Here is a 22,153-nt window from a genome sequence, read left to right on the forward strand (position 1 = left end):
CCTCTCATGAGGCAAGCTAAGGTGACTGCGGGGGACGGACAGGATTGCCAGGAGCAGCAGATCCGGCCTCCCAAGGAATGCATCACATGGAGATCTTCACTTGCTGCCTGCTCCTGATGTAGAGCTCAGTATTCCTCTTCCAGGCAGGGAACACATGACTATGTTTGGTTTGCACCAGGTGCCACAATGTCTTGGGCTGGCCCTGTAGTGGTGCTTGCTTCTGAGTAAAGGTGGCATGCATAGGATTGCGCTGCCCAATAAAGAGTGAAAATAGCTGTGTGGGTCCATGGGGGGGGGGCGGGCGGGATGGGGGGCGGGCGGGATTTCAAAGAAACAAAGTTGTTAATACCTTTATGAGGACCATCAAAAATACTAGAGAGTAGCAAACGAGATTTCTAGAACCCCAGAACTTCTAGAACTAGGGGGTGGTTGTGGGATGGAGGTATTCCTGGGTATGGTGAAAAACCAGGTCTGCACATTGATTAGAATGGATGAGGTATTCAACATGGAAGCCAGTCTTTATCAGCAAGGTTGGAGATTATTTTCAGGCAATGCTGTAGGTAAAGAGTGTGAGATTTTGACCAGCTTCGGCCCATCTGAAGCTGATACAGGCTCGTCTTATCTTGAGCCCAAGCAGAGTAGTCCACACAGCAGAAGGATAAGCAGTATGTGCTACATTCTTTAACTTTATTTACACTCTATGCTGAGAGAATACAAACATGCATCTTGCCTCTGTGAGAGCAGAGAAGCAACTGTCTCTCTAACAAAGAAACCGAGAGAACAGTGAAAAACAGAAAACCAGTCTCCCATTCCCGTGGGAATCCAACAGTAACTTGGACTGTGGAATGCAAAACAATGTCTTGTGACGTGCATTCGCTGCTCAGTGAGGAAGCAGAAACCAACAAAGAGCTGGCATTAACCTAGTCCTAAGGTAAAGGTACCCCTGCCCGTACGGGCCAGTCTTGCCAGACTCTAGGGTTGTGCGCTCATCTCACTCTATAGGCCGGGAGCCAGCGCTGTCCTCAGACACTTCCGGGTCACGTGGCCAGCGTGACAAAGCTGCATCTGGCAAGCCAGCGCAGCACATGGAACGCCGTTTACCTTCCCGCTGGTAAGCGGTCCCTATTTATCTACTTGCACCTGGAGGTGCTTTCGAACTGCTAGGTTGGCAGGCGCTGGGATTCCAACTGCCGACCATGCGATCGGCAAGTCCTAGGCGCTGAGGTTTTACCCACAGCGCCACCCGCGTCCCATAACCTAGTCCTACCTATGCCCAAATACAGTGGTACCTCAGGTTAAGTACTTAATTCGTTCTGGAGGTCTGTACTTAACCTGAAACTGTTCTTAACCTGAAGCACCACTTTAGCTAATGGGGCCTCCTGCTGCTGCCGCGCCGCCGGAGCACGATTTCTGTTCTCATCCTGAAGCAAAGTTCTTAACCTGAAGCACTATTTCTGGGTTAGCGGAGTCTGTAACCTGAAGTGTATGTAACCTGAGGTACCACTGTAATTGGGCAAAAGAGAAGTACAGTAAATTCAACTAGGGCTTACTTTCAAGAACCAACGCATGCATCCAGACTACTGAGGTGCTAGCTGGGATAGAAACAAGAATGTACATTTCAAGTGCAAATATTTCTTGTACCATGACAACAGATCGGGCTGTTAATGACTGCATAGATTGGGTAAACATTGTTTCCCCCTAAATGGATATGATCTAATATGGGGTGGGGACAGGTATGCTTCATACTTGATGACTTGTATAGAATGGTTCTTTTTTGAGAATCTACTGCCATGCTGTAACTGTTGTAGGGTGAACAGATATCTTGCCTTCATTGTGGGAACATTTAAACTTTTCCTAATGCAGACTAATGTTGATGGGAAAACACAGTTCTCTTGCTACACGGCAGTTAGTATTCAGATACCTTGGATGGTGTGAGTTAACACCCTCCTTGTCAAAATGTGTCATACTTTCACACTTATTTTAAAATCATATTTTTCTTATTCTATAAGGATACCTAAAGGATCCATATGAACCTACCTAGATTTTAAGATTATCATCCTAGGCTCTGCTCTGTGGTTTATATTTAAATCAGACCTGTTGGGTAAGTACTAAAAACACAGACTTTTATCCAGCATCACTAAGATTGTGGAACACCTACCTGGAGAAATATTCTAAGTCTCCTCATGGGGTGTTTTTATATTGGAACTCTCTTAATTATCATTTTCTGTGTATGCTGACTTGTTTATACCATTTTAAGCTCAGCTGCTTTTAATGCATTTGCGGTGTGTGTGTTTGATCTGCCCCATAAAGATGCTCTTGGTTAAGTTTCCAGCCAGCCTGAAACAGGAGTTTTGTAGTGCTGTTTAGGCTGCTTGTGAGGGAGATGGAGGAGGTGGGGAAGGGGAAAATAAAATTTTCTCCCTTCTGAATCCTACCTCTCCTTTTTGTAATGCTATGGTACTTGAGGGCTCTGGTTTGGGACTGACTCATCATCCTAGACCTGAGCATGTAATTGCTGGATGTAGGAAATCATGGCTTTGGAGATAGAGAAAGAGAAATGGACTATTCTCAATGGAGGAATGAAGAAAGTGGAGGCCGCTAAGGGTCAGTATTGGGACATGGGCATTTTAACTTATTCATAAATAGATTAGAGTTCAGGGCGAGCAGTAAGGTAGCCAAGTTAGTGAATGTTATCAAATTGTTAAGGGTGGTTAAAAGAGATTGTGAAGAGCTCCAAAAGTATTTATACAAACTAAATTGCAGGGAATAAAATGGCAAAAGCAGTTCAGTATGGACAAGTGTAACACATTGGGACAAAAATAAATAAATCTTAATTTCACATATGGGGTCTGAATTGGCAGTGACTGACCAGGAACAAGACCTTGGAATCATAGTGGATAGCTTATGAAGATGTCAACCCAGTGTGCAACAGCTGTTAAAAAGGCGAATTGCATGCTAGGAATCATTAGGAATGGAATTGCAAAATAAAACTGTTGATATCATAATGACATTATACAAACCTACGGTAATTGTGCAATCACACTTGGAACACTGTGTGGTTGCCTCATCTCAAAAAGGATATTGTAGAGTAGGAAAAGGTTCTTAAAAGGGCAACGCAAATAATCAAGGGGATATAATCACAAGCAACTCCCTGTGAGAAAAGTTTGTAACATTTGGGGCTTCTTAGTTGAGAGAAAAAGTAAGAGGAGACATCGCAGAGGTTTATTAAGTGATGCATAGAGAAAGTGGAGGGGGAGACGTTTTTCTCCCCCTCTCGTAACACTAGAAATTGTGGTCACCCAGTGAAGCTGAACGTTCAGAAGAAAGGACTTACATAGCACATAGTATAAACTATGTCATTTGCTCCCACAAAAACTAGTGATGGCCATCAACTGGAATGGCTTTGAGAGAATATTATACAAGTTCATTGGTGATAAGGCTGTCAGTGGCTACTAGCCGCAATGGCTATGTTCTACTTCAGGCTGCCATTTGCCAGGAATCACAAGTAAGGAGACGGTTGTTGCACTCGGGTCCTTCTTGCAGGCTTTCAACAGGCATTTGGTTGGACACTGTAAGTAGTAGTAATAGTAATAATAATAATAATAATAATAATAATAATAATAATAATAATAATTTATTATTTCTACCCCGCCCATCTGGCTTGGTTTCCCCAGCCACTCTGGGCGGCTTCCAACAAAATATTAAAAATACAATGAAACATCAAACATTAAAAACTTCCCTAAACAGGGCTGCCTTCAGATGTCTTCTAAAAGTCAGGGAGTTGTTTATTTCCTTTACATCTGATGGGAGGGTGTTCCACAGGGTGGGTGCCACAACTGAAAAGGCCCTCTGCCTGGTTCCCTGCAACTTTGCTTCTCGCAATGAGGGAACCGCCAGAAGGCCCTCGGCGCTGGACCTCAGTGTCCGGGCAGAACAATGGGGGTGGAGATGTTCTTCAGGTATACAGGACCGAGGCTCTTTAGGGCTTTAAAAGTCAGCACCAAACTTTGAATTGTGCTCAGAAACTTACTGGGTGCCAATGTAGGTCTTTCAGGACCTGTGTTATGTAGTCTCAAACAGGATGCTGGACTAGATGGGCCGCTGACCTATCCCAGCAGACTTTTATGCTTTTATGTAGACAGCATTGCATCATTATTATCCCCTGCAGTACACTTTTGTTTCATTGGTGGCACAACAGGTGCAGGAGAGGAGCTTTCACTATAGTTTGTTTTAAATTGGTTTAATGTGGCATGCATGCTGGGCCTTTGACTGGACTTGGCTTCAAAAAAAACAAACAAACCCCACCACCTCTGTTTATACGTGCCTCTGGGGATGAGTTATTATGCAGAACGAAACTAAGGAAATTTGGATGTTGTAATCCAAGATATTTTTGCCCACAGTAGATGATTCATGAAGTTCTGTTTTCTTTGCAAGCTGGGCACCATTTATCTGGAAGCTTCAATGCAGCTGCATTATCTTATTCAGATTACATCTCAATTTTTTTTCCTTATTGTTTAAGACAATTATAAGAATTAAACAAACACTTGGATGCAGCTTTAAAACAATATATTTTTAAAGTTCCAAAATCATCTACATTAAGCACACATTTGAAATCTCTATGATTTTCCACTAGTTAGAACAATGTAGCTTCTTTGGAGGGGGATAATTTTATTTCTGTTTCAAGTTATTTTCATTTCCCGTTCTTATTTTTTATTTTCTTTGGAAACTCCTTGAGTGGTTTGATTGCACCCCCACCCCTCACCTGGTTCACATGTCACACTAAGCCAAACCACATCTCAGTGTGCATGCCTAGGTGTGTGTATGGCCTTTGGAAGAGAAGACTGCAGTTGCTTTACTCCTCTCTTGTTGTTTTGCTGCTGTGCTGCGCTGAGTTAAGCCATAGTTTGACTTTGTGTATTGTCTTAACCTGAGGGACGCGGGTGACGCTGTGGGTAAAAGCCTCAGCGCCTAGGGCTTGCTGATCGAAAGGTCGGCGGTTCGAATCCCCGCGGCGGGGTGCGCTCCCGTTGTTTGGTCCCAGCGCCTGCCAACCTAGCAGTTCGAAAGCACTCCCAGGTGCAAGTAGATAAATAGGGACCGCTTACTAGCGGGAAGGTAAACGGCGTTTCCGTGTGCAGCTCTGGCTCGCCAGAGCAGCGATGTCACGCTGGCCACGTGACCCGGAAGTGTCTCCGGACAGCGCTGGCCCCCGGCCTCTTGAGTGAGATGGGCGCACAACCCTAGAGTCTGTCAAGACTGGCCCGTACGGGCAGGGGTACCTTTACCTTTATTGTCTTAACCTGGGCTTGTGATTTAGCTATGGCAGACAAAACACAAGCAGTAAACCATAGGACAAGCTTTGGATTCAACTGATGGTTATTCTGGAGAGGGCTAAACCGTGAGTCTGGGTTCAGAAGACACGATGAACCAAACTATGACTTATTTCAGCACAGTGCCGCATCAGAATGGCCAGCCTTTTATGTGGTTTGTTTTTTCATGTTCTTTGGCTTGTGCTGTATATCTTAGGCTTAGCATTTACTTTAGAACATTTAACCTTAAGTCATAGGCATTACATATTCAACACCTTGGGGCTGCAAGAAGGAATTACAACAGAAAACTAAAACATCATTTGCATTATTCACATTTTTATATAAAAATTAATTCGCATTTACAAAATAAAATTTAAAAAGACAACTTCTTCTAGGTTAACTAGTCAGGCAGGTCTGCCTGAGAGGTAGATTCTCCCCATCTGTGACACACGTTAAAGAAAATCCACGAGAATGTTTGCATCGATTAAAACAGCTTGAGAGGGATCAAATAATAAACCAAACGCTGCCCTTGAACTTTGTCCTGTAAATCAAGTTAGAGTCCTCCAACCAAAATTGCATATCAGGTGAAGTCTAAGCATTGAGTAGACTGCAATCTGAGTATTTTCAATATAGTATTTAAGAGGTACAATTTATCTTTTTATCCCATACAGAATATGTATGGGATTGGCAAACAGGTCCAGGAAAATTGGCCCCTTCAGAAGCTTTGTTTATTTCTCAATAAGAACTTAAGCTGAATGTTTTCTAAATGTTTAGTTATTGAGAACAGGAAACTAAAGCACCAAAATACTGTGCAAGTAGCTATTATCTTGCAGTTTCTAGACACAAGGTAGAAGCAGCAGTCAAAAGACAGTTCCAGTTTTTGGATTCAAAGCACTCTGAAAGGGTCTCTCTATGCATGTAATTCCTATAGAAAGTAATTTACACACACACCAACACACACACACACACACACACACACACCCCTACCCCTGAACAGAACTGTCCTTTAAAAATGGGGAGTTGTAATAGAGAATGCAACATTACTTCTAGTCAGTAGCTTGATAAGGCTCAGTACCACAGCAAATACAGCACATGTTTCAAGAAATGATGGATGGTCACTAAACATACTGGTGGTGCATTTAGACCATAGAAACAAAGAGTGCTGTATTAGGCTGTAGTGATGAAAGCAGATGAATAATTGGGCAACATCTTCAGAGGCATGCTTAATTTTAGTGTGAACTCTATAAAATCAGTTCACACTTTGGAAGCAAACGTCCCCTTACAAACCCCAAATAACTACACCTTATGAGAGTTATGTCTGTTGATCAATCATATATTCTCTGCTTTTCCTCGTATTTCTCTTAATAAAAACAAGGGTGATGACTGAGAGTTCCTGGCTATGTGTGTATGCTAGATACATCATGAAGGGTTCATAAGAATTGCTTGAAGTGTGGGATGAGGCCTAGAGAGAAGTCATTATAGTCCTGCTATTCTTCTGCTTCTTCTAGATAGATGAAGAATATTCCCTGAGTTTCTCCGTCTGTTGCCCATGCCAACTGCTTCAAGAATCGCTTGCTCTGCATTTCAATAACCAGAGATGAATGGAGGCAGAAGAGATCATCAGGTCAGAAGCCTCTGGGATGCAAAAGCACCAATGGTCCCATTCCAAAAATGCACAAAGGCTATTTTCCTTGCTATTCAGACACAGGGACATCTCTTCATAAAGTAATGTCTTGGTCAAGAAGTTTGCCATCATATGAGTGTTTCTCATGAGCTCACAGTGCTGTCTGTGCATCCGAATGAAAAATGCTTCCAAACATTTCCTAGGGGGAAAAAAGGATTTGGGTTAGAGTAGCTGATGCTGAGAATACTAGTAACAGGCCAGAAATGTACTAAGAAGAATGAGCGCTCAGACATTTCACTTAATACCACATTTTCCTTTTAACTTACCTCTTCTAAGTTTTGGAATTCAGCGCTGCTGTCTTCCAGTGATTCATCAGAGATAGAGACTTCTATCTGACTTGACCTCTGTATGGAAGCATGACAAATCACCAGTTATTGTTTGCAAGCTAAAAAACATGATAATGTTGCTAGTCAGCCATTTATTTGTTTAAAACCAAAGGTCAGCACAAGACTCTAAAAGATTTAATTACCAATACAAATGCTAGCAAGGGGACAGCTCAATATATATATATTTAAGATGATCTCCCCTATGTGATGCAGTAATAGACAGTATATACAGCAACTGTTGTGTACTTTTTCAGCTGCTGCTGCAAACATTATGGTCATGAACATAAGAAGAGGCTGCTGGATCAGGCCAATGAGCCATCTAGTCCAGCATCCTGTTCTCACAGTGGTCAACTAGATGCCTGTGGGAAGCATACAAGCAGGACCCAAGCTTGAGCTCTCTCCCTTCCCCGAGTTTCCAGTTGTACTCTCCCCTCTTTGCAATGGCCTATAGCGACAAGTAATAAATATTTATTGTATTATAACATGGGGTATAATTGTTATTTGTAGGTACTGCAACATGTTTGTAGTGCTTTGTTACACTGTTCTGGCATGTACCTACATGTCAGCAAGCTCCTCAAACATTTTCTAGATTGTATAAGGAACAGTTTATGCAAATTCATTAAACAGTAATGTGCCCGCACAAAAACCCTTATGGTTGACATATACCACACATGTATTTTGTTGTGTTAATGTATTCATTCCCAAGTACTAAAAGTCTTGTAAGAGTGAGAAAAGGGTTCTGCGAATAGTTTGGTTTCAGTGGCGTTTGGATGATGTGATGGCACTTCAAGTTGTTCTTGGAAGGGTCAGTGCATCCAAATAGCATTTGTTAAGGGTGTGAGTGGAGTGGCAATCGTTGGAAGTTTGAAAAATAGAAGGTACACAAACATCTTTCATGAATGCTGTAGACACAAATATCTGTGTGTGGTTCAGGACAGGCTTCTAAAAATATTGCCCAGCCCCCACGTATCTGCCTCCTATCATGCCTCATGAGCTAGACCCAGGCTCACGGTGGAACAAGGACTTAGTCCTTTGCCCCATATCCAAATGATAACCAGATGATTTCACCTTCAACAAATCTCTTAGGAGCAAATAGCAGTTGCCATACAGCAATGATTAGGTGTTCCATCATGTCAGCTGAAGGCTGGGTCAACAAGTCCTTTATCAAGCACAGAAATGCAAATAAGGAAACCAAGACCATGACTACCCCATGAGCTTAGCAGCTAGATATAAAATGATGGGGTGTTTTTTATTTTATTTTTTTAAAATGTCTGTGTGCTAGTTTGTTGCATGCAACACAGGTTTGCTTTGCAGACTGACTGACTGACTCACACATGCATGATTATAACTTGATAAGTGCAGCATTGAGTGGCAATTTGCAAGTCTGAATGAGCCATTTTGCTACTGATCAAAACCATAGTATTCATCTTTCCTCTCTTCATATACAATGTTTTTGTAGAATCAGTTCATACATTCAGCTGCAAGTTAATAGAGTGAGGTGTCATCAATATGCTTATGACACCCAGCTCTATTTCTCCTTTTAACCAGATACATTGAGGTGGCAGGCCTGGTGCATCAGTGTTTGAGATTAGTAATGACCAATAAGCTAAAGCTCAGTCCATATGAGATAAAGTTACTTGTTGGTAGTGAGTTTATTTGATCTGGGAGGCCAGTTAATACTTTTATCTCCACAAGAGTTAGCAGATCATTTGCTGATCTTCATTTGGGGCTCTTCCCCACAATTCCATAGGAATTTTTAAAAAGCCAACCTGTGAAGGCTTCTAGAGAGAAAGAAGCACAAAACCAGAATGTCCATTTAGATGAACCACTGAACTGTATAGATTTGCTGTCTGTATCTGTGCATGAACACACAGAACTAAGATGGGGCAATTTAACATGCTACCATTTCTAGTCCTTGCTATCTGCCACCCACCATACTTAATATTTCTTTATTTGCACCTATCCAAATCCAAACAGATTTTGCCCATTACATTTAGACTGGACCGCTAACAACTTCATGTTTTGTTTTGTTTTTCATTTTTCAAACTTGGTCATCTGTGATAGGTTTCCAGGAAGAGCAGACCACTACCTTCTCTCAAGACTCAGGCTGGATAAAATGAGTCCAGAATGGAAAAGTAGTCAGGGCAGCTTGCAGCCCTTGTCCCCAAAACTAGCACACCAACACACACCCATTGACCAGACACTCAGCTATGTCTTTCTAATGACTAAAAGGAGCCTGTTGTCTCATTCCCCTCAAGCTTCCTCTTCAGAGTCTGTTGGGGCAGAAAGAATATTAGCATTTTTCTTTTTTTTTTAAAAAAGTTGCTAACAGGTGCAAAGCTAGGCTTGAAAATAGGTGTACAGTATCTGATGATCGGAGGAGCAATTGATTATAGGATCTCCAGTGGTGAAGTGGAGGGCCGTGAGTCTGTTAGTGGTGGTGAACAATAGAGGGCAGAAAGTTTGGTTGCATTCATACATACTATACTGGTTACAGTGTAGGACTAAAACTGCAGAGACACAAGTTCAAATCTCCCCTCAGCCATGAAACTCACTGGGTGACTGGGCGAGTCAACAACCCTCAGCCTAACCTACTTAACAGGGTTATAAAGAGTGGAGGACTGTGTATGCCGTCTTGAGCTTCTTGGAGAAAGGGCAGGATCAAAGTGTAAGAAAAGAAAAGGCCTATTAGCCAATCTGATTCATAACCACTAAGGCAATGTCCGAAGGAAAGCAGAAGAGTATTAAACACACATGCACAGAGCTGCATATATGTGGCAAAAAGAGTGAAGAGACAGTGAATCATCTTTACCTGCTGTAAGTCAGGACGCTGTGTTGCTCTGTTTCCATTCATTGTTGCAAACAAAACAGCATCATGGATGGTCACGAAGAGATGACTGGGCTCAAGACCTCCTTCTTCAAAGACTCCCCCCGTGCGGATATCATCATACACTTGGGCTAACGAAGGAGACAAAGTTATATAGACTAAGCTGCAAGCAGGAGCTGTGTGCTGGAAAATTATTTGTGTCAGGGCATTTCCTATACACTAGATTTGCGAGCGAGAATAATAGTTAGAAGGCCTACGTAATGCAAAATGATAATATTTAAAGCCCATAGGACCTGTTGCAATTGTTAAGAATCAGACACAAGTATATGGAACTAGGATGACGCCCTATTGCTGTTTGAATTTGAAGCTCAATATGTTAATGGATTGAGCAAGAGGACTAAGGGGGACTGCAGGTTCTTTGTTGGGAAATGTCCCCCCCCCCCCCAGCTGTACGCTTGGAAGCAGCTGGCTCATGTAATGTGTTGGCAAAACATTTTTTTCCGGGACAAGAAGTGGTATAGAAAGAGTCACTGTGTCATTAAATCTCTAAGATCTGGAGACTCACATTATTTAGAACCCTATCCCAAGCTCCAATATGTAGAGTAATTCATTAATTTCACCACCATTATCATAACACTCTTAAGGAAATCTCATAATTCTTGAATAAACATGATTGCATATGTTTATTAAGTTAAAATGTGGGTTGAATTGCAATCATGAAAAAAATACCCTATACTTTTGCCTCAGTAGAAGTGCCATCCCTCCTCTGTGTTTCCATCTTCCAGCTTTAAGCTGCTTTGGCATATCAATTGCATGCTATTTCCCAGAACAATCAAGTTCAAGAAATCTGAGGTATAATCGTACCTCTTATGGTTAAGTAAAGTCACACATTTACAACCATTAGCAATGTCTAATGATTTCAGAAAAACACATCCCTGAATCTAAAATTAATGCAGCGAAGCAGAAGAAAACACCAACCCCTTAATCATGTAAGTCTCTTATACCTGCCTCTTCATATGCTGTTGTGTGATTTATTTATTTTTTAAGCATTGTGTGTCTTTTCTGCTGGCTACAAACAGGCTTTGTTATGAATTGTCATGCCCTGAACCCTTTAGCTGGCAAAAGCAGCCACAATGGAACAAGGAGTTTACACCAGGAAACTGATACAAAACCAATTCACATTGGATATTTAATACTACTAGATGGACAGAAACTACATGCAACAATCAGTTTCAGTTGTGTGATTTCCCACCTGATTTGTAGAGCCTGTTTAACCCTTCCACATACAGCTATATGTCATTTTAAAACCACCCCTCCAGCTGTTTTGCCAACCATGGGAGAGATAGGGTACATGAGTATCTTTTCACCCACAGGAAGAAAAGCAGATTGGTGAAAGCAAATTTTGAAGTGACAAATAGCCTGGCAGCCTCCGAGGCTACTTTGCATATATATAAAAAGTCGGAGGGCGTTGCTCAGTGATGTTTGAATTTGATTTGTGGTATTGCTGCATTATTAAATACCTACACAGTCCCCATGCTACACTACAGAACAGCACTTGTAAATTTGTATAGTACCTAGATTTTTGCAATTAATATGAAAATGGTAATGTGTTTTACATGCAATATATTTATTTGCTGTTATTCTGCCCATTTTCAAGGCCCTCAAAATGGAAGATAGAGAAAATATGGTACAAAGAGCAATATACCTACCTTGTACATTTGCCAGAAATACTTGAATCCCAATCCTCTGATAGTTGGTGCACAGCTATATGAGGAGACCAGGAGTGGGGGAGGGAACGAGAGTACATGATTAGCTTTTACAACACAAAATCTGAGAGTCCATGAATTTAGGGTGCACTACAAATTCAAGACATGGTACATTAGCATAATAACACTTCCAGTGTCATGTGGGGGGACGGACACCAAACAATATGTAGCACTGCATTTTCAAAAGTGCTTAGCTCAGGTGATACTGATGCCATGTGTAACCCTGGAACAGCAATGGGAATCACCAAGTGTTCAGGCTCAGTAAACAATGGCTGAGCTTTGAATAGTGCATCAGAAGGCGATCCATAGGAGGAGTGCAAGGGTCACAGTCTGTTTCTGGGAACTGACCTGTGTTCCTTGGATTCAGCATCTTGTTCTGATTGCTTATCTGGCAGCGCTTACAACTAGCTGAAACGAGCCTAATGCTACCCTGTGCCTGCCAACTTTTCTTAAAAATAAGACTATTGCAGCTCTTGTTATTAAAACTTAAGAGAACTCAACGGGAAGTTTTAAAGAGAACGAATTCAGTAGGCAGTGTCACAAAAATAAACCGGAGGTAGAACCAAGTGAAAAACTGACCTTTCCCAAAGCTTTCGTGCCCATCAGGTCCACAAAGCAAACGCCGCTCATATCCAGGATAATTGTATGGAAGTTGACAAATGGGGGCGCTGTGGTCATGGGGTCAGTGTTTGATTCTGGGATAGCGCTGCAGGTGCTGCTGCGATGACTGGCAATGGTTCCCTGTTCAGCCTGCTTTTCAGATGGGTTGAAGTTAATGTAGGAGACGCTTTTACCATTTGCGGAGGTCTGGTTATTGTTGGTATCTGTCGGAGACATGCTTGCAAAATCCTTCTGGAGCTCTTGCAGAGACATAGTCTGTAGCAAAGGAAGGGGGACCACATTCAAGTTCATATTTATTCTAACTTATTTCCATTGCTGTTGGTCTTATTTATTGTGAGTTGCTTTGGGTTGCATTGGCAAAGAAACAAACAAACCGTGACTAATGAGTTTAATAAATAAATAAAATATTTGTTTCATATGTTATATGTTGATTATTTGCACATAGACTCATAGAATCGTAGAGGTGGGAGGGTCCCTGAGAATGATCTAGCAGCTGTCCTATATGGGGATCGAACCTGCGACATGCATGCGTGCTTATTATGCACATACATCACATTTCTACCATGGTTGGTATCTGAAGTGGTTAGCAAAATATCAGAAAATGCCATTAAAACAAAACAAAACCAGCCGTCAAATACATTAATACAGTACAAACTTTTATATGATATCATTTAAATATTGGCTTGAAATACTGAAAAAGGCTCTCCGGAGAGTCAAGAGTACTCTCCTGAATGAGGTGAGACTGAGGGATTTCAGCATTAATCATAAGCAGCAGTGCTAGCTGTTGGTTGTTTATCTACTAATTCTTTTTGTAAACAGCTTTGGGGGTTATTGGTTGTTGTTTTTTACAATCAAGTGGTATATAAATTTTATGAAATAAACTAAATAATTCCAATGAAAGACAGTAATAGATTATAAAAAAACATACAAGTGGCGCATGAAGGGCAAAGGAAGGAATGGCCCAACAATTCCCAGTTTTAGCACGTTCATACATTTTCTTCACATTTTTCACTGTAGAATTCAGTAGCTTGCACTGGATTTGCAATAAATAACTGATGAATATTCTTTGCCTTACAATGATAAAACTAATAGGAAAAAATCCAATCTGGTCCAACATTTATTGGACCAGTTTGGCCCAATTTTACTACTACAACAACAACAATTTGCATGCTAGTACCATTATCCAGTCCCTGGTCTAACCTGCAGCTTCCTGTGGTCTATAGGTGCATGCATTGTAAGGCAGGCTTGTTTGTTTCCATACACCCTGTGTTTGTGGCAGAATCAACTTGCAAACATCTTCTTGCTAATCAAGTAATTCCTGTTTCATATGTGGCAATTAGCTGTGTATTATTATTTTTTAATCTTGTCCTTCCAGTTGGCAAGGAATTAGGCCAGAGTTTTCAAAACAGGAACACTTGGGATAAATAGCGATTTTTAAATTATGCATCTAATTTTCATTTAATTATGGCCAGAGCCACTGTGTGGAAATTGATGTGTGTGGTGGTGGTGGGGAGATCACTATTCCCTAAGTTCTGCCAGGCTTGCACCAACCAGGTGAAGAAAGGAGTGTGGGTTGTTTTTTTCCTTTTTCTTTTCCTACTGTGATAAGTTTTTGTTTTAAATCCCTCCTATTGACCATACTACACTTCGCATTATCCATTCTGACCAGCAACAGCTCTCCACAGTGACCCAAAGCAACTTACAAAAAATGTTACACTTCTTTTCAATATTTTTGGGAAAGGAATTTATTTCCCTTCCCCCAAATTAGTGCATTAGTTGCAGTAGTGGGTGCAGAACAAAATGTGGTACATGGAAGTTACGGGCATCTATTGGATAGTGCCTATGAAGTCACACATGATGAATGACTTACATCATTAAGTGAACATTTTTTAAAAAAAGAAGTTTATTTAATTTTTTAAAAAATTATATGGAGGCATGACTGCTCCTCCACTGTCCCAGTCAATTTTAGGAGTGGCCATGAAGGCTGGTGAAATCTCTCCCCAAAGTGGCAAACAAATGCTACCCCATAATCTAGCAGCAACAACAGTTCTTTTTAGGCTGTTGGTAGCCTCTTTCTACTGTTGCAGCACACAGATCAACTTTTTTTTTTAAAGAATAAGTAGGGCTCTCTTCCTGTCCCCAACAAAGCTGCCCTCTGGCGCTCCAACAAGGTTAACCCCTTCATGTATCACACATAGAAAGGATCTCTCACAACTAGGAAAATTGCTAAATTACCTTGTTTTTCCTGAAGAGCGATTTTAGTTTGCTTGTTTTCTCTGATGTTGCCCTTGCCTTTTCTTGATTCTTCACATACTTTTTCCTTGCCAAATAGACTTTGATGGGATCCACACCAGTCTGTTCAAATAAAAGACAGTAAGCCAGGTTGTTCTCAACTCCTACTTGTAACAAAAGGGGCCGCCATGTTCAACGACCCTGTCCTGCAAGTGAAAGCCAGTTCCAGGACCCCCAGGGCTTTCCCCTCTCTCTACACTTGAGCCCCACCCCAATTGGCGGGGTTGTGGTGGTGGTCCTGGAGACTCCCCAGGAGAGTGCGCAAGAGGAAGGAAAGGCAAGATCGTTGCATCAGGCAAGCAGAATGGAATGACCTCCTTAGTGCCATGTTGGATTCTACAGTTCCTACCGTAAGTGGTGGAGCTAAAAAGCGAGAGGTGGACCCGCTTAACATTTAAAAATGTGACTTCCTAACTTGAGCAAGAGTTATATTCATTGGGAAGCAATGGGTAGGGCTGGGATATTGGCTTCAAAATGAGATTCAAACAAAATATTTCAGTGCAAGTGTGAGTACAGTACACGAGTTTGCCCAGTGGCTGCTTCTGCTTCCTAAGATGTCGGTGGTGACATTGATACGTACACTTATTTTAAAAATAAAATAACAAAATACAGAGAAAAGTGGGGAAACCACAATGAAATCTGAGAGGAAATCAACAGAGAGAGAGAGAGAGAAGCCTAGGGAAATAAATAATATATTCACTTGGCCCTGAAAAGGCATCAGAGTAGGAGCCAGACAAGCCTTTCGAAAAATTTCCCTACCAAGCTTATTCATCTCCCCACAACTTTTGGTGTTCCAGGCTTGTCACTGCAAGGTAGACTGAGCTCTGAAAACTGATGGCACAGAAAGCCAAGTGGTATGACTTCTTGTTTTTTTATTTACTCATTTATTTACTCCCAACGTTTGTCAGTGAGCTAAGTGAAAGAACTAAACAGGTCCAACATACGCCTTTGTTTGCAAGACATTTGCTGTTGCTTAGTGAGGAAAATCATACATCGCGATGAAGAAATGGTTTTGGCATGAGGTAAATATCTGTTCCTGTAATGCGAAAAATGGTTAATCATCGCCTACACAATAGATTTTTATTTTTTATTTTTTTACCTTGGCAATAACTTTCTCCCTGAATATCTCTGAATTAGCGAAGTAAAGAGGGGAGCAGTAGGTAACAATTTTAATTCCTTCAATTTCTCGGACCTGCAAAGAAAGAGAAAGGTTCTCAGGGTTCAAATGGTACTTGCAGTTCTTTTGAGATGTTTAAAAGAAGGAGGAAGATTTAGTAAAGAACCCTTTACCCATACTCATCTAAGGAGAAATGAATGTGGGCGGTAATGGCTGCAATGTGGCAGCAGGCTCCCTCTCCAGATCTACACATTTTTGGTGTGTAAGTGCATCTCAGATGGGGGAGACCATTCAATCCAGCACAAGCTTTCACCTAAACAGCTGGCTGGCAGAATCCTAGGCTATGTGTGCCCTGTTGCAGGACTGAATATGTAGCACCTGTTAACATGTGGATTCCCCTCAGTTTGCTAGTCTGCTTCCTGAAAGTGGTGTCACTTTGGTAAGAGTTACTACTTTCCATTAACTCTTTCATCTCTGTTCTTGCTAGGGAACGGAACATAGCGAGAAAGTACATTTTCCTTATCTTGCACACTTTTCACCCTTTGTAAAAGTTAAATTAAACTGAAATTCCTTCCCATATAGTACTGACTCTTCAATTTAGCCAAACAGGCTACAAAGTAGAGCCTTAGTGCAGATGTCAGCAAACTTTTTCAGCAAGGGGCTGGTCCACTGTCCCTCAGACCTTATGGGGGGTGGACCATATTTTTTGGGGGGTGAATGAATTCCTATGCCCCACAAATAACCCAGAGATGCATTTTAAATAAAAGCACACATTCTACTCATGTAAAAACACGCTGATTCCCGGACCATCCGCAGATTGGATTTAGAAGGTGACTGGGCTGGATCCGGCCCCCAGGCCTTAGTTTGCCTACCCATGCCTTAGTGATTAGGTTGCTGAGCCTGTTCCATGTGTTTGGCTTGCATAAGATTCCCTATGGCACAGAACATAATTGGACATTCATACTAGAGCCAGTGTCATACACATTCCTATTTACTCTGCAAGCAGTGAGCTCCCACTGCTGGTTTGGGAAGTGGTGCACAAACAATGTTAGCCATGGAAATGGTTGCAAAAGAAAAGAGCAATGCTGCCAGTGAATTTCAAATTCTACTGAACAGTAATGGCCAACTTTGGCCATCAATACTATGAGGTAAATTTGCACAGCAAATAGATGTTCAGACTCAAATCACATTTGATGAGACAGCAAACATCTCACTTGTGTATTGATGGCAAAAACAGGAGGAAGCAGAGGGTTATTTTCTGACCCATTTACCTTGTTGTAGACTTTGGGATTTTTGTATATATCAGTAGCAGCTACAGGACCAATGACACAACCATTGCGACTGTGAAGGAAAATGGAAAGAAACAATTGTCAAAATATAGACAGCCTTTTTAAAAAAAATCAGTTTCACTGGAGTTCCTGTTAATACAGTTCAATGATGCAAGTGAAATAGAAAAGAAAGGATTGTGTGCTTAACTTCATTATAAGTCATTATATAGCTTTAGGCGCCAGGCAAAATTTTTCCTCTTTAACTACCTGTGGCTGTCACTGCTATGTTCCAAAACATCTGAAGGCAGCCCTGTTTAGGGAAGTTTTTGATGTTTAATGCTGTATTGTGTTTTTAATATTTGGTTGGGAGCCACCCAGAGTGGCTGGGGAAACCCAGCCAGATGGGCAGGGTATGTACCGTATTTTTCGCTCTATTGGACGCAGTTTTTCCCCTCCAAAAATTGAGCAAATACAGGCTTGTGCCATAGTAAATCCCTTGATTTACTCCCCTAAAAACTGGGTGCGCGCTATGGTCCGGTGCGCCCTATGGTGCGAAAAATACGGTATGTATGTATGTATGTATGTATGTATGTATTATTATTATTATTATTATTATTATTATTATTATTATTATACCAGATCCATCCATTTTGGGAGAGATTATGAAACCAATCTACACTCTTCATCCCAATAAGAGAGATGTTGGGAGGGGAGAAAATCACTCTAGAAGTAGTGATATCCACAGTTGGAGGAAATAAAATAAAAGGGGCAAGCCAGTAGAGCTTTGTATTTGAACACACCACGAATATCAATAAATTTATCTATGGTTCCCATTTCACTGGGCCAATGGAGGAAATCTATTGAAAACACAGCAGCAGCAGTGGCTCTAATCTTGCTAAACAAAACAGAGTAGCTTCATTAGTCTAGCAATACGTAACAGTGTTTGTGAGGCACCATTTGCTATTCTCCTTCACCACCATCCTAAACTGATGACAGAGGGTGTGAAGAAAGGAAGAGTGTGTCTTCTGGATCAATTGTGTCATATATACATTAAAAAGCTGTTTGAGTTTCTTCTTTTTCCTGAATGTGTTTCACAATGTTCAAAAGAGCGAAAAACTGCTGTGTTGTGAATATGGTAGACATTTAAGTTTCCACAGTTGAATTTTTTTTTTGTCATGAATGTGCCCCCATGTGGTGACAATTGGCAGCACACCAGGGAGCAGTCTTGACCATTGAAAAAACGAATGGGGGAATGAGACTAAGGGTGTGCCTTTACAAGTGGTTCCTCAAGATCCCTACAAGATCAGAATTATACCACGGGGAAATAAATGCTGATTCACACATTATCCTCATGGCATGGAGTTCTCTGTGGCCTGAATTTGCAAGGCCGATACGGGCAAGAAGGTCTGGGGATTCCTCCTAGTCCTTACGGGAGAGACTGTCCGTCAACGATGACAGACAGCAGGGGTCCATGACATTCTGGTTCTACATTCCTATCTACATTGCAGGCATGGGAGATACCAAGGTGAGTCCTGCAAGCATCTTCTGCAGTCTACACTGATGCAAGGTTATTCTTATGTGGGAAGCATTTCTGCAAAACACCCCCCCCCCCTATTTTTCTGAGATGGTGAAAGACCTAACCTGGTGGACACCTTAATGGCATGAAAAGAGAAACCAAGAAAAGCAGAGGTCCCTGTGCTTAGTCCTTTCCTGTCGTCTACCATGATGAAACAGTTGCATCCAAAGATGCTGTCTGAATATAAAGCATTTCTTCCAACTGGTGCTAACGGGGATGGGAGGGAGTTGACTTGGGACTGTGAAGGAGTGGAGGTGGGGGAGGGAAGCCTTTCACAATTTGTTCCTGCCCTAGTCACAGTTGGCATTGACCCTGCTGCTCACAAGGAAAGGAAAATGCTCACTTTCCTCCCATCATGAATAGAGGTGGGGCATGTGTAGTTCAAATCAGGATCCCAGAAGGGACAATGGGTTAAAGATTCCCTCTGCAATGCCACCTTCTCAATCCGTTTTAGTTCTCCCCACCAGCTATTTGGTTGTTGTTGTTTTTAAATTAACTGCACAACTACATGATCTGGTTTCACCTTGACTTTCTCTCTGGGTCAAGCTACCAAAGGAAATATCAGCATAGTCCAGCATCACATTTATCACTTATACTGAGAGTTTAGTGAGTAATAAGTGGGAGTTCCCTTGTATCTATAATGGATTTGAGAGGAGGATACGTGCCACAGGTGTTTTTAACATGACGTAAATACTTTCATATTTATACCAGCCTTGGAATATATTTATGGGAATGGCCGATTAGCTAGCAGTTATCTGAAGCTGACATCATTGTTTACTAACAGGGACTGGTGCTTTCATGTTCCACGTGCTGGGAGTAGCACCTGCCTTTGAAATTTTGACCCAAATGATGGAAAATGTCCCTCCTTGGGCCACACCACAGGCCACACCAGGAAAATACTTACAACTGGGTATGGAAAACCACCACAAGGATGGAAAAACCCACTCCCACAGCGAGTCCAAAGGGCAAGCCCAGGAAGAAAGCTGACAGGAAGCTCACCACCCAGACCACCTGTGGAAAGACATAAAACACAGCTGGTCACTTCCGTGCACTGAGAATGGGGAGGGGAATGGGGATACTTGGATGAAGTGGACAGGCCTGGGATTTTAAATATATCTGCAAAGATAAGGTTGGGATATTGTAGCTCTGAGTTAAGTTGTTGCCTCCTTAGACACTTCCATTCAAGTGAATGTGGACAAATGTACTTTGCTCAACTCAAATTGCCATTAAGACACTTGTTTTATTGTTGCCTATTAAATTTCTTGTTCTGTTTGGAAAAAACTGAGGATCTCAGCTAAGATACTGGAGTATCTACAGCAAGCATTGGGCCAAGATGGACGATTATATATCTGGTTCAGTAGTTTCCCATACAGTTCTTCCAAGAGTGTTTAAACTGGTGCATTTTTGGAGAAGTGGTTGTGTGTTGACTTTTTGCCAGCACATATCTTCTGGTTCTGTGGGATCTACACCAGTTGGACCAATCGAGCACAATTGTTTGTGTGACTGTATTCCTAAGGTCTGTTTGCTCAGGTGCTGTGCAAAGCACCCTCTGCCCCAAGGCCCCTGCTTTTCCTATGTCGTCTCTTCTGCCATACTGGGGCAGGAAAAACAGGATGCAGCCTAGATTATCTTGCAGGGGTTGCTATTAGTTGAATATTTGATCTGACATCCCCACCCCAGTATGTTTATTGAGCACTCAGACTTGCTTCAGCATGTACTCCTATACACATTTACCTGGGAGCAAGCCCTATTGAACTCCATGGGGTTTACTACTGAAAAGGAATGATTTATTGATAAAATTTATATCCCTCCTTTTTGTATAGTTTACTCAAGGGTATGTGGCTGTGAAGCTGTTCCAAACTAACTACTTGTGCAGGTGCGTCACTGAGTCAGGTGTTTTGCCCAGCATATTTCAAGACTGAATTCAAGTCCATTGTTGTGTAATTCCATATTCTGAACTTCAAAGCAATATCTCCCTTGGCTTCTATTTGAACAGCATTTTAAGAAAACTGTTGATGTCTGTGACTGAACGATTTGGATTATTCTTTTCACTGATAAAGCAATTTCTGGAGAACACACATTGGCACTAATTTAGTTTACTGTTGTAAATCTTGTTCAAATAAAATATCCAACAACCAAACCTTTATAAAGCTCGTTTGCTTTTTCCATGGTACACATGCCAGTAAATTTTACATCAGCTAATGCCTGGAACCCTTATCTCTTTTTTTGTGAAGGACTTTCCTTCCCTGGAGGGCCATTATGTAAGAGTTTCAAGGCACAGTTTCTAGATATTGGATTGCGCCAACAAAGGAAGCTCCTTTGTACTAGGCTGAACTAGACTAAAAGGTTCAGTCATGACCGACTCTGGGGTTGCGGCGCTCATCCCGCTTTATTGGCCAGAGTAGAGCTTCCGGGTCATGTGGCCAGCATGACTAAGCCACTTCTGGCGAACCAGAGCAGTGCACGGAAACGCCGTTTACCTTCCCACCAGAGCGGTACCTATTTATCTACTTGCACTCTGAGGTGCTTTCGAACTGCTAGGTTGGCAGGAGCAGAGACTGAGCAACGGGAGCTCACCCCATCGCGGGGATTCGAACCGCCGACCTTCCGATCGGCAAGTCCTAGGCTCTGTGGTTTAACCCACAGCGCCACCCTGAACTAGACTAGACCAGTATTAATTGTTAAGAGATTTCCAGGGTCTCTTTCCCATGTCAGAGATTGAACTTGAGTCATTTTGCATGGGAATCATATGTTCCCCTCCAACAGTATTATTAGTGTTGGCAACAGACTCTAAAAGGAAGCTCGCATCATAGCAATAGACTTTGGCTGTGCTCTTCCATCAAAATAAATCATGTTGTGAAACCACAGGTTATGAAGCTGATTGCTTTCAAACAAACCATAGTTAAGATTAACTAAACCATAGTTAAATCTAGGACTCAAATGTAATGCAAAACTGCTGTTAATTAGAAAACAGAAACAAAAGCCTTGGTCATGTTAGCTCAGGTCTGTATATTGCATACACTAACCATTTGAACTTTTAGTTCAGCAGTTATGTTCATAGGGCTCTGCTCATAAACATTCATTTACAATATACTCCTATGTATTCATAAACTCCAGCAAGAAAATATAATTATATGCCAAGGAAATAGAAATCTTGTTATCAGAATAAATATGCAATATGACTTATTCAAGGGTGACTCCTGCATTGTTTTATTTGGAATTTAACACTTGGAGTTCTTATGGAGTATTTGTTTATCATTGAGAGACATGGCTGAAATATATCTCCATAGCTATGCTGGCTAGATTCTTGCCTTTAGGAAAAAAGCACCTGATATTCTTAGCAATCCAGATTTTATGAGGAACTCCA

At 41.6% G+C, this 22,153-nt stretch overlaps 1 protein-coding gene and 1 long non-coding RNA gene across 3 annotated transcripts in view; one reads left to right on the forward strand and one right to left on the reverse strand.

The window, feature by feature from the left end:
• The first annotated feature begins 1,301 nt into the window (after positions 1–1,301).
• LOC114599321 (uncharacterized) lies at positions 1,302–7,445 on the forward strand. The gene is made up of 2 exons (XR_003707282.2): positions 1,302–2,101; positions 6,818–7,445. It is a non-coding gene; the product is annotated as an uncharacterized LOC114599321 (long non-coding RNA).
• Positions 5,629–22,153, reverse strand: part of SLC26A9 (solute carrier family 26 member 9) — a 56,856-nt gene continuing 40,331 nt past the window's right edge. For both annotated transcript variants that reach the window (XM_028734355.2, XM_077929018.1), the window contains 9 exons: positions 19,691–19,797; positions 17,214–17,283; positions 15,925–16,017; positions 14,769–14,888; positions 12,492–12,788; positions 11,856–11,910; positions 10,132–10,277; positions 7,260–7,337; positions 5,629–7,132 (listed from right to left, as the gene is read on the reverse strand). In XM_028734355.2, coding sequence (XP_028590188.2) covers positions 7,085–7,132; positions 7,260–7,337; positions 10,132–10,277; positions 11,856–11,910; positions 12,492–12,788; positions 14,769–14,888; positions 15,925–16,017; positions 17,214–17,283; positions 19,691–19,797 — 1,014 coding nt within the window. In that variant the 3' untranslated portion in view covers positions 5,629–7,084. The remainder of the gene's footprint in view (positions 7,133–7,259; positions 7,338–10,131; positions 10,278–11,855; positions 11,911–12,491; positions 12,789–14,768; positions 14,889–15,924; positions 16,018–17,213; positions 17,284–19,690; positions 19,798–22,153) is intronic.

Source organism: Podarcis muralis, chromosome 5, assembly GCF_964188315.1.
Source record: "Podarcis muralis chromosome 5, rPodMur119.hap1.1, whole genome shotgun sequence".
Lineage (NCBI taxonomy): Eukaryota > Metazoa > Chordata > Lepidosauria > Squamata > Lacertidae > Podarcis > Podarcis muralis.